Source organism: Myotis davidii, unplaced genomic scaffold (assembly GCF_000327345.1).
Source record: "Myotis davidii unplaced genomic scaffold, ASM32734v1 scaffold534, whole genome shotgun sequence".
Lineage (NCBI taxonomy): Eukaryota > Metazoa > Chordata > Mammalia > Chiroptera > Vespertilionidae > Myotis > Myotis davidii.
This window is the reverse complement of record NW_006286678.1, coordinates 6,408,848-6,425,612: the sequence shown is the minus strand read 5'-3', so window position 1 is coordinate 6,425,612 and position 16,765 is coordinate 6,408,848. Positions and strand designations below refer to the sequence as shown.

Here is a 16,765-nt window from a genome sequence, read left to right as displayed (position 1 = left end):
ATAAAAGGCTAATATGCCAAGTGTCTGACCATCTGACCAGTTGCTATGATGTGCACTGACCACCAGGGGGCAGACGCTCAATGCAGGAGCTGCTGTGATGCGCACTGGCCATTTACAGAGAAACGGCACTGCGGACCTGGCGCCCACAAAGCAACACTCGGCTTTCTCCAAGTGGGACACAGCCCCCACCACCACCCCAGAGTGACACCCACCAAATTGCAGCTGACGCCAAGACCCCATGGTGCAAAATGTGGCCCACAGCCCAGACCAGTCCAGCCTGAAAACGGTGGCTGTGGGTGCTGGGTAATGACGTCACATAGCAATGCCCAGCTTCCTCTCCCTAGCGACTAGCCTTCTTGGAGTTTCTTCACAGAAGTCCTGGAGTAGGTAGATAGGAGACTCGGTGGAATCCTATTTTCTTTTCATTAGCCAGAAAATGGAGATTTAGAAAACTTAGAAACTTGACCCGACTGAAAAGAAGTAAGAAATGGTGGACATTGAAAATGACTTCAGGTTTTCTCACTGTGCAGAATATAGTCAAACACTGCTGCAGTTAAATATTTTACCCTTTGTTCTCCTTTCATGATCTATAATAATAATCTGTTTCATGTTGATATTTATTGCTGTGTTGCTGACAATTACTTGAAAGAGAAGTTGGGGTGCTTCACTGGGTTGGAAAAAGTTTAGCTAAATCAGAAAGCAGGCCTAATTAAGCAAATTTATTCTATATCTATAAAAGGCTAAGCTGACTTGCGCATGGGCAATACATATAAAGCTCTCACTGGCGCCAATCGCACGCGTGTGTCTCAATCTGTCAATGTTGATCGTGAAATAGGTTGACACTCCTATTATAGAGAAAGGGCAAATAGCGATATTAAATATTTCTTCTATTATAGAGAAGGGACGAATAGTGATATTAAAATATTTCTTCTAATTAATTTCCTTTCAATGTGCATGAATTCGTGCACCAGGCCACTAGTATAATAAATAAATAAATTGGAAATAACAGCTCTTTCTTACAGCAAATCCAACTAATGAATGTAGAAAGAATAATGGGAATAGAGACTCCCATCAGGTAAACATCACAGTAAATGGATGCTAAAATTGGGCAGCAAAAGTGTGCCGTAAACAGGATATTTGCATAGCTCCAAAATATCTTCCCATAATATTAATTACAAAGGGAAAACTATACCCTTACAGTGGAAAAACCCAGCCCAAACCACCTTAATTAGGCTATCAAGGTTAACATCACCAGTAATAAGACATATTGACTTCACACACCACGTAATATGATACACTGAGAAGGATGCAACTTCAGTGGAATTCTTGCTAAAAATTCATTACCTTAATCTAATCATGAGAAAACATCAGACAAACCCAAATTCAGAGACATTCTGGAAAACAACTGCCCAGCATTCTACAATGGTTTAAGGCCATGAATGACAAAAACTGAGAAACCTACAGAGAAATATGACAACTAAATGTATTACATATAGCATCCTGGACCTGAAAAAGAACGTTAGTGGTACTAGTGGTGAAATTCAAACAAGGTCTGTATATTAGTTAATAGTATTACAACAATGTTAGTTTCCTGATTTAGGATAATTTTACTATGTTATGTAAGATGCTAACATTAGGGAAGCTGGGTGAAGGAATGCTATGTATTTATTTTTGCAACTTTTTCTGTAAATCTAAAATTATTCTCTTTCTCACCTCTCTTAGCCTCCCAATTTATCCCTTATGTGGTCTGCAAATAATGTGCCTAGCTAGAGACTTCAGTTCTGATCAACAGGACTTAAATAATGGGGCACAGGCAACACTATTATAGCTGTAAAAAGTAACAAAGTTCTCTATAAACTGCTATGGAGTGAGCTCCAGGATATTGTTAAGTGAAAAAAGTGAAGTGCAGAACAGTATTTACAGTATGCTATCATTTTTTTCCTGAGAAAAAGGGGTGAATACAAACATATCCTATATAATAAAAGCCTAATATGCTAAGTGTCCAGTTGACTGGTTGGCCATTCAATCAATCAAAGTGTAATATGATAATGATATGCTAAGGCTGCTCAACCGCTCACTATGGCGTGCACTGACCACCAGGGGACAGACAGTTGACCGATAGCCTGCTGCTGGGGTCTGGCTGATTGGGACCGAGTGAGATGGGCTGGACACACCCTGGAGCCCTCCAACCATCCCTCCCCGGCTGGCCAATCTCCCGTGGTCCCACCCCAGACTAATTGTGCACTGGTGGGGTCCCTCAGCCTGGCCTGTGCCCTCTCCCAATCCGGGACCCCTTGGGGGGTGTCAGAGAGCCGGTTTCGGCCTGATCCTGCAGACCAGGCCGTGGGGCCCCACTGGTGCATGAATTCATGCACCGGGCCTCTATATATACATATATATAAAGAATTATAAAAAAGGAGGAAAATAAGAGCTGAGGGGACAGGGGTGGACACTAGACTTCTCTGAACACGACTTGTTTTACAATTTCTACTTTAACTGAATATGAAACAGATAAGCTTAAACACAGAGAAGAATTATTCCAAGTGACTTCCCAACACAATATTATTATTATATATCCCCAGTGGGATACAACCTACGGATAAAAAGGAAACTGCAAATAAGTCTTAATCTGAATTCAATAATCATATTATGAGTAATAATAGCATTATTTTGAAATACATACATATTGAAGTAGAACAAATACACTGATTAATGTTTCAGAATTTAAGAATTCTAGCATAGCCGAAACCGGTTTGGCTCAGTGGATAGAGCGTCGGCCTGCGGACTGAAAGGTCCCAGGTTCGATTCCAGTCAAGGGCATGTACCTGGATTGTGCGCACTTCCCCAGTGGGGGATGTGCAGGAGGCAGCTCATCGATGTTTCTCTCTCATCGATGTTTCTAACTCTCTATCTCTCTCCTTTCCTCTCTGTAAAAAATCAATAAAAATATATTAAAAAAAAAAAGAATTCTAGCATAATAGAAAATGTAAAGAAATACAAATTCAAAACATTAAGCGAAAACTCTATAATCTTTTTATTGCTACTTATCCTTGATATATTATTTTTTTCCAAGTGAAATTTACATTCAATATTACTTTATATTAGTTTCATGTATACAGCATAACAGACAATCATATACTTTACAAAGTGTCCTCCTTGATATTTCCAGTGCCCACCTGGCACCATACGTAGTTATTACAATATCACTGACTGTATTCCCTATGCTGTACTTTATATCCCTCTGAATATTTTTAAACTACCAATCTGTACTTCTTAATCCCTTCACCTTTTTCACTTAGTCCTCCCCTCTGGCAACCATCAGTCTGTTTTCTGTATCTATGAGTCTATTTCAATTTTGCTTGTTTTGCTTAGCATAATATCCTCTAGATTTGTTCAGGCTGTCACAAATGGTAAGATTTCATCCTTTTTATGGCTGAGTAATATTCCATCGTATATATCTACCATGACCTTTTTTAAACACCTATGGATGGACACTTGGGGTTGCTTCCATATCTTAGCTATATTGTAAATAATGCTATAATGAACATAGGGGTATATATATTCTTTCAAATTAGTGTTTTGGGAAAACCCTATAATCCCTGATATATTTTTCTCTTTCAAAAAGATAATCTATTTCTTAACTGTGTCCATCTTTTTAAAAAGATCTAGAAGCAAGGACTAACCCAATGGTAGTAAGCACCCCTAAATAGTCTCTAAATACCATTTCCCTCTAAAACACTGGGTTTGATGAATAAATGGCTGACTCAAACCTGGGGAAGGAAATGTACAAGATGAGGTTAGAACAGAAAGCCAAGAAGCTATCAGGGACTAGTAGGGTTGGGTCAAAGAAACACAGAAACATACTTGAAAAGGCTCCCACTAGTCAAAGATACACAATTTAAGCAGCAAAAGAATAATGATTATGATGAGTTTATAGTAATACAAAAACCAACAAAAAAGTAAACGAAAACAAACTCATTGGTCATGTTTAGGTTCCCAGGATACCAACTCATTCTGAAAACTGGTGAGTAAAGGCAAAAAATCTAGCATTTATCTTGCCTCCACTGTATGAACTATATTTCAGGATAATCAGATAGCTGAGGAAAAGTTCTTTCCAGCTAATAAATACAGAAAGAATACTAGAATTAGAATATCACCATTTTGTAATCCCTACTGAAACAAGGATATAAGTGATGAACATCAATGGCTCTAAAGCTATAGGTTAAATGATGGTAAATTTTATAATGGAGGAATTAGGCTGACAATACTTGAGTCTTTCTTAATTCTTAAAATCACAAAAAGAAACAACCAACCATTCTGTACCTCTTGATGTGTTCCTATAGGAAGTCTAAGAATGACCCATGAATTATTCCTGCCAAAAAAATATAAAACCTAAATCTGATCAATCCTCTAGCTCAGCATTTTCACAAGAGAAATGTGAGCTACAAATACAAACCATATGTTATTTTAAATTTCTAATATCCACATTAATATATTTTAAATATAACATTAAACACATAATTTAATTGTGTTTTAATCTAATTCATCCAAAAATATTATTTCGACATGTAATCAACATGAAAAAAATAGAGCTATTTTATATGCTTCAAAATCTAGTGTGTATTCTACACTGAGTATATCTCAATTCAGACTCACATTTCAAGGGCTCAATGGCCACATGTAACTTAGTGGCTACATAGTGAACAGCACAAATATAGATCTTAACCACTTTATAGAAACGATAAAGGATATAGTACTATGTTACACATCCACATGGAGATGCAGTCAGCCTAATCCAGACTGTAGGAAATCTTGTAGGATAACGACCCAGTTTTCTTAAATGAATATATTGATATAAAAAGAGAGAGAGAGAGAAAAAGAACTGATAATGAAATAAAAGAGACATATCAACCAAAGGATCTTGTTTGCATATTGATTTGAACAAACTAAAAAAAGACATTTATGGGATAACTGAAGAAACTATACTACTTAATATAATGGATAATAGATAACATTAAACAACTATTTCTGTAGGTATGATACTGGTATAACTATATTAAAAATATCTCATAATACAATATTTGTGGAAAAATAACATGATGACAGGACTTCATTTAAAATAATTCAACTAGGAAAAGGAAAGGTATTGGGTAGATTTTTCACATGTTGATGCTGGGTGACAAGTATTTGGGAGATCATTATACTATTTGTTCTAGTTTTGTATGTTTGCAAAATTAATGTAATTTTAAAACTTGATGAGAGGGAGAAAGCTTACCTAAGTTAATCATTCAGTAATTTCAGAAATACTTCTCTATTCCTAACTGGCAGGGAGTGACCAGAGGAAGAGAAGACAGAGAGAATAAGGAAGAGTTGCCTAGAATTGTTGAGGATCTGATTGGGCAGCCTCCATTTCCATTCTTGGAATTCGCTGCCAGATAAAAGCATGCCCTTGCTCTGTTGATTCCATCCCACCCTCACCCACTCTGGCTGCATGTAAAGAATGGAAAAATCTCTCAAGAAGGATTTTTAGATGAAAGCTTTAGAACAACTTACAGCCAGAAGACTCTGGTTAATTTCTGCGCCTTCCATCTTTGTCTGTCTATCTGAGTCTCTGGCATCTGCTGCTCTTTCACTGCCAGCCAAGTCAATGAAAGAGATCCTAGAGAAAAGACACAGCAGGGATGATTTCTTTGGAGCTTTGGTTTATTTTTGTATCAGTCAGCATTTTGTGACAGCCGGAAGAAATTAACACTGGCCCATACTCAGGAAAAAACACATTACTGTCAGCTTTCCAAAAGTATTGCAAGATTCTGATCTGTCTGCTGCTGCTGGCACTGTTCAACCCGACACTTTCATTGGTTTTAATCATTCGTGAGAAAGTATGATTGAAATTAATAAAACATTCTTCCCATAAGGCTAAATGACCACAATGTAAAGCACTTAGGGGACCACTTAGATAATTAAACAGAAACTTTTGTGGGCTGCTTTCCAGCCAAAAAAAAAAAAAAAAAGAAGGAAGAAAGGGAAAAAAAGAGACTCATTACTCAGAGGTGAGATAGGCTCATCCATCAGTGTGGCAGAGTTTGCTAAGATAGCACCAGAGAAGCAATGAATGTACCCAATTGTCTTATGGTTTCTTTTAAGAAGGATGGATTAATTTTCCTTTTTCTTTTTTCGGCCTGTAAGCTCTCTGAGATGCATTCTCTGCTATTCCTCTGCTGATACCGTGTTTCACGTTAGAAGCAATCAATGTTCCTTTTAATAACTTAGGGTTGACCAACAATAGGCCATTACTTCATGATTAATCAACTGATGGCACTTCAGTATAATGATTTATTTCAGGGCTAACAACTCTACTCTAGCCTTGAAATAAAGAACTCTGTGGTGGCATGGTGTCCTGTTGTTGATAACACATATTTCAAAGTCACATTAGGAAAAGGCAGACAATGCAATTCCTGAATATTTCCAGCTCACCTGCCAAATGTTCTCTTGGCTGAATCTTTAATCTGAATTTGGATGATAGCATGAGAGCGGGAGGAGTCTGCATTAACTCCAGTGGCCCCAGTGCTGCGCTCCTTGCTGCCCTTCAGAATCACCTAAAAAATAAAGTCCATAGAGTGACTTCCCCAAGGAGTAAACAAAGCCCTCTGGCTCCCAAGAGTGGGCTGAAGGCAACAGAGACCAGACATCTAACTTTGTCAGTACACTGCAGTTTTCCCCCCTTCATGTTGAAAGGGACCCAAACACTAAATCATACAGAGTAAGTACCCAACAGCAATGAAAATAACGTGGAATACTAATATTGGGGAGAACGTTCAATAGCTTGAAAGCTCTTGATCTCATATATATTTTAATATCTTTGATGGATTTAGCCTGACAAAAATCCCTAGGGCATAATTTGGTTCCAAAGCAAGGTCCCATAATTCCCACCTATTTTAGTAATTGAAGCAAAGGACAGAAATGTGCATCATGGACTGATCACATCCACCTGTTTCACCAGTATGCAGTCATAAAGGGGGTCAGGCTTGATGTGTGGGAACATGGACTTGATGAGTTATTGCACTTGCCATGAGCCCATGATTTCCCTTGAGACCAATGACCCCCCCACTCAGGAATAAAGACTAACCTAGGTGCCTCTGGCCACAGGGAATGGGGAAATCCTCTAGCTATGGAAAACACAGCCATATATGAATATGCTGCCCTTATTTTGGACAGGGGAAGGAGTATTAATTTCTGAGATTCAAAAGGTGAAAAACTTTAAATATACTATTTGATAGAATCCTCACAACAGCCTAATGTGAGGTGAGTATTATTAGACCCCGTTTACAGTTGAGGAATAAACTCAGAGGTTGATTTCCTCACAAACAGCTGTTGTGTGGCAGAACCAAATTCCACATTCAGTAGGTATGACTCCAAAGCCCATGTGGTTTCTACTACACTAGGGCACTGGCAATAAATTTATTTATACTGCGGTACATTAAAGGTAAGTCCTATCTCATTCTTTCTCAATCTTTCATAATTTTAATTTATATCAAACAGAATATAGCTACAGTTTCCAAATTAAGAGTCCAAAAGTTAACAATCAAATTTCCACAATAGGCCAAAAATATCTTAACAAGCAGGCGCTTATGCATTTAAAAATTTCAACTAAGTTCCTCAATGGTCTGAACAATAGTTAATGTTTTTAAAGATTAACTGTGTGTGAGATTTGGAATTATATTTTAGAATGAAATTTAGAGTCATACTGTGAATGGACTAATTTTGTAAACAGTTTCCTAAAAGTTTAAAGGGACTATCTGATAAATCCTTCTGTGATGAGAAGAACCTGTTAATTTATAAAACTAGATTATCAACTACATGGATAGCAAGTTGCTGCTAATCAGAAATCAGAAAAGTTAGAGCAGTAATCCCTTACACTGAGTGCGGTGTAAGTGCCCCCCCACCCCAAAAAGTACTGGATGTTGGCTAGTTCACTTATGGTCTATCTGTTCCCAAACCACCCAGCTTAAATACACTTCTTCATCCTAGCCTCTCCCTATCGCCCTGACTTCATGCTTACATAGACTGTAACAATACAATGATGATGGATCATCTTAGATTTGTATTGTTGTTTTTTTCATTAAAAAATTAAGACATGCTTCCTGTGGAAAACTAAGCAAACACAGAAGAAAACATATACCGCCCAAAATCCCAGAGTTAACAAGATTCTGGTTCATTTCCTCCTAGAGTTTCAGGGTTCTCACTGTTTTGTCTTTTACAAACACCACGAGAGAGACAAGAGAGATCCTTTAAATCTCCACATTTGTGTGAGCAATATGCTTGATAGATAAGGGAGGGATCACTGAGAAGTTAAGTGACTTATCCAAGGTCGCATTGGTAGGATATAGTCTAGGGATAGAAGCCAGGTGCCCTCTGCTACATATGAGTAATGATGATTCTTCTACTGGGACCTAGTGAGGACTCTGAGAGGCATCAAGGCTACACCTGGTCAGGAACTGTGGATACTGGCAGGAGGCGGAAAGGATAGCTCTGTGGTGAAATTCACCCCAGAGGAGTCAAGAAAGGCTGGCTTCTGGGTTCTATCATAGAGTTTTGTACTTGGCTTGTCACTGCACTTTGTCTACCATGAGGTACTAGGTACCCGTGAGAAAACCTAACATGTTCAGGCAACCTTTCCTGACTAAATGCCTTTTAGGGAAGGCACGAAGGAATTTCTGGTCCTTGGTCCAGTTTCCTCGCCTTCAGTAATAGCTTGAAATCATCATAACTTTCAGAAACTGTGGAATAAAGCAGCTGAGCTCTAAGGAGTAAAAAATGAGGCAGTTTGTGAAGATCACCAGACAAACTTTTGTAAATGACATACTACTCAAGTGTAGTAGTTAGGAGATTGAAATCTTAAGTTAGACTATCTGGGTTCACATGCCAGCTCTGGCACATGGTTGTGTGAACTTCTGCAATGTATGAACACTTGCAAAATCACTTAACTTTTTAGGGTCTCAGTTTCTTATCTATAAAAATGGTAATCTCATAGGTTACTTATGAGAATTAAAAAGATAATACATGTAAAGCACTTAGTACCATGATTGTACATAGTAAGTTTTCTATAAATATTAATTTTTAAAAAGATACTAAAGAACTAACATCTCCATGTAAACTTCCAAAACTTAAACTATTTTCACAAATGTAAATCACTCAGTTTCATGGGGGAAATAGTTTTATAGATCAACAGGAGATTCCATGGGCTCCCCAGTAGAAGAAAGGAAAAGAAAGCCTAGCCTGCGTGGCTCAATGGTTGAGCGTCGACCTGTGAACCAGGAGGTCACGGTTCGATTCCTAGTCGGGGCACATGCCTGGTTGCAGGCTTGATCCCCAGTGGCAGCTGATTGATGAGTCTCTCTCATCATTGATGTTTCTATCTCGCCCTTCCTTTCTGAAATCAATAAAAATATATTTTAAAAAAAGAAAGCAAAAAGAAAAAGGAAGGAAAGGAGGAAGTGAGGGAGGGAGAAAGGAGGGGGGAAGGACAATTTACTTGGAGGAAATAAAGTCTAGGAGTAGCCCGGGCCAGTGTGGCTCAGCTGGTTGTTTTATGTACATGTGCATAGGCACGCACACACGCGCACACACACACAAGGTTGCTGGTTTGATTCTGGGTGGGGGCATATGCTCTGGTTGCAGGCTTGATCCCCCATAGGGGGCATGCAGGAGGCAAGTGATCAATATTTATCTCACATTGATGTTTCTCTCTCCCTCTCACTTCCTCTCCGTCTAAAATTAATAAAAACAAATTTTTTTAAAAAGTCTAGGAGTAGCCCTCATTGGTTTGGCTCAGTGGATAGAGCGTTGGCCTGCAGACTGAAGGGTTCTGGGCTCGCTTCCAGTCAAGGGCATATGCCTAGGTTGTGGTTTCGATCTCCAGTAGCGGGGTGTGGAGGCAGCTGATCAATGATTCTCTCTCATCATTGATGTTTCTATCTTTCTCTCCCTCTCCCTTAATGCAATCACTTTAAAAAACACTAGATTCCCTTTCCTCCCCCTTCTAAAATTCTTTCTTCTGAAGGAAGTATTTGTAGTAACTGAAGTCTATGGTGCAAGTTTCTAAATCTAGGTCCTTTAAACAAAGCATGTTGTGTGAGTAGTGAAATGGGGACCTGCTACAATAAAAAATAGAGGCAACTGCTGAATTCTGTGGTACTGGAAACATTCAGTGATTTATTAATAAGAATAATAGATATGACAAATTGAGCTAGCATCACAGTAAGCATTTTATGTAATCTAATTTCCTTGTCTATTACTAGACCCAGTCATCGACTATCATCCATATATTTCAGGTTCAGGAAAGTAAAGGTATGCTCAAGGATACATGGCACTGGGACCCAGCTCTGACTGGTTATAAGGATTTAATCTCTAAGTTTCCTGCATGAATATCAAAGAAGGCCTATAGTACTTCAGTAAGATAGGCAATTATATACAACTGAGGCTCATCTAGGGGAAGCTCTTGCTATGTGGCCTCTGCTGCCAACCATAGCCAAGGAAATGATAAAAAATAAAATAAAATAAAGCTGCCAGTTGTGAGACAGGTAACAGGTGGCCATATCTGAGTGAGCCCGAGGGTGATCTCTGAGGATAACACTTGAAGATGATATCTAAGAGTGATACTTGAGCAAACACATGGGTGATACTTGAGTTAGTATGACACCCGAGAGACAGTGAAAGTGTGACATCTGAGTTTGCAAGTGCTGTTGTTTCGAGTCAATAAATGTTTATGAGGGTAACTGTGTCAGATATTCATAATTTATACCAACTTTCCATTTTGATCTCAGCTGGGCTTCCTTCTTGTACAACTTCGTATGTACTACCGATGGAGTGTATCAATGGCAGTAACATGTTGATTAACAAGAAACTTCTTTCTGCTTTTCTCAGGAAACATACCATAGGATAGAGCAGTGCCATATACTCTTTCAGGGTGAAGAGTGTGATTTGACACCATAGCAAAGGAAAGGGGACTTCCTCTTGATTTTTTCTCCTTTCCTACTGAATTGGTCTAATCTCCAGGGACAAACACATCATGAGGACCAAATCTCGTGAAACTCCGGGGCCAACGAACAAATGGCTGGGGAAAGTGGGGCCAAGGGAACAGGTATATGAGAAACAATTTCCTTAGGGCTCCACAGTGGAGGGAGTTCTAGACAGGTAAGGATGGTCACAGCCTCAGGGGAGCCTATTCAACACATCCCACACACTTTTGTTCTGTGCCTGCCTTAGCAATCCAAGGGGCTCTTGGCTCTTAGGTGGCCCTCTAAAACAGCCACACTCAGGTGCTAGCCTGAGATTTTGGATGCCAGGACTCAGAAATCTAATAATCACACAAGTATGAGGCTGCATCCCTTAAACAAATTTGCCTGTTTGTCCCAGGAAAAAGAAACTATTAGAAAAAGACCTATCATTGGCGGGCCACCCTCCCATTTCATGCAGCCAAGTCTGTGGAGGGGTATATTGTGAAGCTGTTCTAAAGGTGAATATTGTCAAGTACCCAGTCTGTCCTGCCAGCCTTCTCTCTGACTCTAAACCAAGCTTGTTGGATATACTAGAAGATAACTATGATGGCTGCACATTAGAATCACCTGGGGAACTTTTTTTAAAAAAATATATTTTTATTGATTTCGGAGAAGAAGGGAGAGGAAGAGAAACATCAATGATGAGAGGGAACCATTGATTGGCTGCCTCCTGCACGTTGGACCGAGCCCGCAATTCAGGCATGTGCCCTTGACCAGAATTGACCCCAGGGCCCTTCAATCTTCAGGCCAATGCTCTATCCACTGAGCCAAACCGGTTAGGGCGTGGTATTTTGTGGAAGAGCCACACTCAAGGGGCTGCAGTTTGCCGACCACTGGGCTAGGGTAAGGTGGGTATTATTTTAAAAGTTCACCCTAGCTCATATAATAAAAGGCTAATAAGCAAATCAACTGAATGGCGCAATGACCAGTTGCTATGATGCGCACTGACCACCAGGGGGGCAGATGCTCAATGCAGGAGCTGTCCCCTGGTGGTCAGTGCACTCCTACAGGAGGAGTGCTGTTCAGCCAGAAGCCAGGCTCACGGCTGGAGAGCGGAGCAGCGGTGGTGGGAGCCTCTCCACCTTCGTGGCAGCTCTAAGGAGCAGTGAGCCGAACAGTAATGAGCAAGGAGTCCTGGATTGTGAGAGGGTGCAGGCTGGGCTAAGGGACACCCCGCCCCCCGGCTCCAGTGCACAAATTTTGTGCACTGGGCCTCTAGTCTAATCTTAATAAGAAAATTATATTAAAAAGCCACTGAAGCCCTGACCGGTTTGGCTCAGTGGATAGAGCATCGGCCCGCGGACTCAAGGGTCCCAGGTTCGATTCCGGTCAAGGGCATGTACCTCAGTTGCGGGGGCACATCCCCAGCGGGGAGTGTGCAGGAGGCAGCTGATCAATGTTTCTCTCTCATCGATGTTTCTAACTCTATCCCTCTCCCTTCCTCTCTGTAAAAAATCAATAAAATATATATTTTTTAAAAAAGCCACTGAAGCATACGCTTTTAAAAGGTGAGTTTTATGGTATGTGAACAATATTTCAATTTAAAATACTAATACCCACATCTGGGCCTCACCCTTGAGAAATCCTGATTTAACTGGCCTTACACGGACTCAAGCAAAATTAAAAGACATCATATAACTAGAAAAACAAGCCAAAGAACAAGACAGCATGCTTATGACATACAACACTGACAAAAGACTCATATCCAGAATATACAAATCAATAAAAGACAGACAACCCAAAATAGAGGAAAAAAAATCCAAACTGGCACTCCCAAAAGAGGAAATTAAAAAGATAAGTTAAAAATAGTAAAAGCTCGCCGAAACCGGTTTGGCTGTGGATAGAGCATCGGCCTGCGGACTGAAGGGTCCTAGGTTTGATTCCGGTCAAGGGCATGTACCTGGGTTGCGGGCACATCCCCAGTAGGAGATGTGCAGGAGGCAGCTGATCGATGTTTCTCTCTCATCGATGTTTCTAACTCTCTATCTCTCTCCCTTCCTCTCTGTAAAAAATCAATAAGATGTATTTAAAAAAAATAGTAAAAGCTCTTCAATTTCCTTCTTAATTAGTGAAATGCAAATTAAATATATAATTAAACATTTTCAAACAGGCAAAAATTCAAAAATCAAAGAAAGTATTGGTGAGGATGAAGAGCAATGGGTTTGCTCATATACAGCTTATGGGAGTGTGTACTCTATGTTGGAAAGCAGTTGGCATCATGTAGTGAAGTGGAAGATGTGCATTTCACAACATAACCTAGAGAACCCGTATGCTGAAATATGTGTATAAGAACATTAACAGGCTCATTGCTCAGAAGAGACCCAGGTAGAAACAACCCCAATTATTCATTAACAGTGGAATGGTTAAATAGATTATGCTACATTCATATGATGGAGTTCTAACTGCAAAAAAAATATGAACTACAGCCATATGCAAAAACATAGATGGATCTCAAAAGCATAATGTTGAGCAAAAGAAGACACAAAAGATGTGATTTTATTTATACAAATTTAAAAAAACTAAGTTTATCTATGGATAATAGTCGGTAAAACTAAGAAAGAACAAGAAAGTGATTAGCATAAAAGTTAGGAAGATAGGGGAGCATAATTGGGTTCTTGTGGGTGCTGCAATGTCCTATTTCTTAATGTGAGTAGTTGATTATGAGGGCACTTGTTTCTTTATACTGTACACATATAGGCTTTATGCACTTTTCTGTACAGTGCTTTTTCCACAATAAAAAAGGTTAAACAATTTTTTTAAGTAAGGAAAAAAAATCCCCCTGATGATCTAATGTAAAGCCAAGTTGAGGACTACTTCCTTAAAGGGAGATTCACCAGAAATACATACACGTAAGTTAATAAAATTCCAGAATAGAAAAAAAAATCTAAATATTCTAAACTATTAACAGTGGATATCTCAGTGGAGAAAGTACAGTAAGTTAAAGGAGACTTTATTTTTCTATTTTACATATTTTTTTAATGTTTAAATGTAATAACGAAGAAGTGTCACTTTGGTTATAATGAAAGGATAACTTTTAATAAAAGAAGAATTTAAAATATCTTTGGAAGGATATACAAAAACATTAAAACAGAATTAGTTGCCTCAGGAAAAGGCAACAGGAGGGATATTTTCATTGTACCTTTTGAATTTTGAGCCCCTATGAAAGTATTACTTATTAAAATTTTTATTTAAAATAAGAATATTTCTCTCTAGCAGCTTTTCCCAGAGCCCATTACCAGAGAAATACTCATTAGCAGCCTTTGAAACTGGCCCAAGAGTATCCTCTCATGCATTAGGTTCTCTCAATGCCCTACCTCCCACTACCATGGCACCGAGACAACCAACTTAGAGAAAGAAGTGATCCTCTAAGAGGAGGATTCACGTTTATAAAGGTGAAGTGGTGTGCTTGCCATTGCCATCTTCCTAACTAAATCCGAGTCCATCATACTTGCTAGATAGCAAAATGAATTCTTCCCCTGTACTTAGGCTGCTACAGTGGTGTAGTAAAGAAGGAAGGGAGAGTTACCTCTAAGAGGAGCTCCACGCTATCCACCTGAACCTCTCGCAGTCCCACAATCTGTACCACGTGCTTGCTATCTTCTCTTGCGAAGAGCCTGCAGAGGCAAGAACATGTTATTCCTGAACATACTTCCCAGGCCCTATCTCCTGAGCTCACCTCAGAAAGGTTCCTAATAGACAGCCTAAAATATATACTGCTAGATTTTTAAATCCTATAAACAAGATTCTATCACTTTTTATGCAAAGGTATAAAAACAATTTATCCTCTATTTTTAAGAGTTAATTTAAAGCTCCTTAAACTCTGGTTTCTAGTTTAAGAGGTGGACTGAACATACATATACTTTTATCTACATTTATCAAAGCCCGACTATTAGTACAGAAAATATATTTTATTAAAAAAACAACAACAGAACAAATTTAAAAAGCTCTAAACAAACAAGAAAGGGTGCCATCAGTGGACCAGGACATGTTAGAAGTCCCAGAATGGGAGGAAACAAAGAGATATTAGCCAATTAACCAGAAATACAAAAACAAACAAACAAACAAAAAAAAACACAAAAAAACCCCACAGCACAAGACACTTGCAGAGTAAGCCTAGGTGAGCCCTAGAGAAGCTTAAACCCAGGACTAAGCATATTCCCATCCCCTTGGCTATAATCAAAGAATGCAAATATACAGGGCAATATACCTGGGTCATTCATTAAAGAATCACACAACGGTTGAATAATCTGACTGTGTCTTCACACGAACAAATGAACCACATACACAGCACAACAGTGGCTTTTATTCTCATGCCAACTATTATTTAGAGGAAGTGCCATTCTGACTGGAAAGAGCTCCTAATAAGGTTGCTGGGACTTGGGACAGAAGCTGTGATTAAGCTAACTTGAGGCTTTAAAACCAAAACAAAGAGGGTAAAAAGAAAGGCAACTCTTTGTCAAAGCAGCCCTAGAGCAGCACCCTCCTTAATTTGGCACAACTGAACCACCAAAATCTATACGTTTTCTGATTGTGGCAAACCGTCCCTTGTTCTTGGAAGAGTCCACAGGACCATGGCTTGCCTAAACCCACTCAGTGGCCTCTCTGGTTATGCTACTCAATACTCTAGTGCCCCTCTACAATGGGAGCTGATCCTATCATGTTTTCCCTCCTCCAACTCCCCTCCCATCCAGTATTCGCCTGGAGCACACAGAACTTTCATGTCCTTCTGGAAATCTTTGCTGTGGGGCTAGTCTATTTCAGATTTGGTTTCCCCAGCCTTCTACCATGTTCAGCCTCAACTCACTCCTTTCCACTTGGTGTTACTACTCTACTCCCAACATGTCTCATGTCTGGTTAATTCTGTTATGATAAACTTTTATCCCTTCATCTCTCCTACTTCTTTTCTCCCTCTTTTTCCCCAGTAGATACCTTCACAATTTTGTTGCCTCCTACTCAAGTCATCTGTTTCAACATAAATAAAATTTTAGGCCATAAAAATACAATAGGGATTTAAAATCAGAGTTACTCAACACATTTCTAAGTTACTATTATGTTGCAAGGGCAACAGTTTAAGTTTTTAACTTCTTATAAGAGTTAAAAGTCTAATGTGAAGTAAAGAGATTTTCTTTTCTTTTTACTGACTTAGAAGAGCTATCACAAAGCTTACCCTAAGATTATTGAGGAGGAAAAACAATAGAAAGTGGAAAACATTATAGTTCTTCTAGTGTAATAATAGGTCAAAAGAATAAAAAGGGATTTACATATATGTTGATTTCCTGACCTCCTGAAATTAGATCTTTTTCATAAACCAAAATAAAAGGGATAACCTTTGGGTAAATATTAGGATAACGATCACTTTAAAAAATACTAATGAAAGGCTAATTTACATCTTTCTCTAGCAAAACTGACAGTTTCAAAAATACCGTATTTGCCGGCGTATAAGACGACTGGGCGTATAAGACGACCCCCTAACATTTCCACTCAAAATACAGAGTTTGTTATATACTCGCCGTATAAGACTACCCCCTCTTCCGCACACCTTCCACACACCAAATAAAAGGTAAAACAATATCAGATTTGATTTTAACATTTTAATTTATATTCAAATGCTTATGACATGCAGGAAAACTGTCACAAGGCTGTATGTAATCAAACATATACATAAAACAGTGCAAGTTTATTACCGGTAAACATACAGGTAATTCCAG

The 16,765-nt window shown here is 39.0% G+C and overlaps 1 protein-coding gene across 1 annotated transcript in view; it reads right to left on the bottom strand.

The window, feature by feature from the left end:
• The window catches only part of KIF24 (kinesin family member 24), a 63,157-nt gene that overhangs the window by 12,604 nt on the left and 33,788 nt on the right, over positions 1 to 16,765 (bottom strand). Inside the window, exons 6-8 of the mRNA XM_006758574.2 lie at positions 14,584 to 14,671; positions 6,475 to 6,596; positions 5,554 to 5,659 (exon numbers count right to left, since the gene is read on the bottom strand). Coding sequence (XP_006758637.1) covers positions 5,554 to 5,659; positions 6,475 to 6,596; positions 14,584 to 14,671 — 316 coding nt within the window. The remainder of the gene's footprint in view (positions 1 to 5,553; positions 5,660 to 6,474; positions 6,597 to 14,583; positions 14,672 to 16,765) is intronic.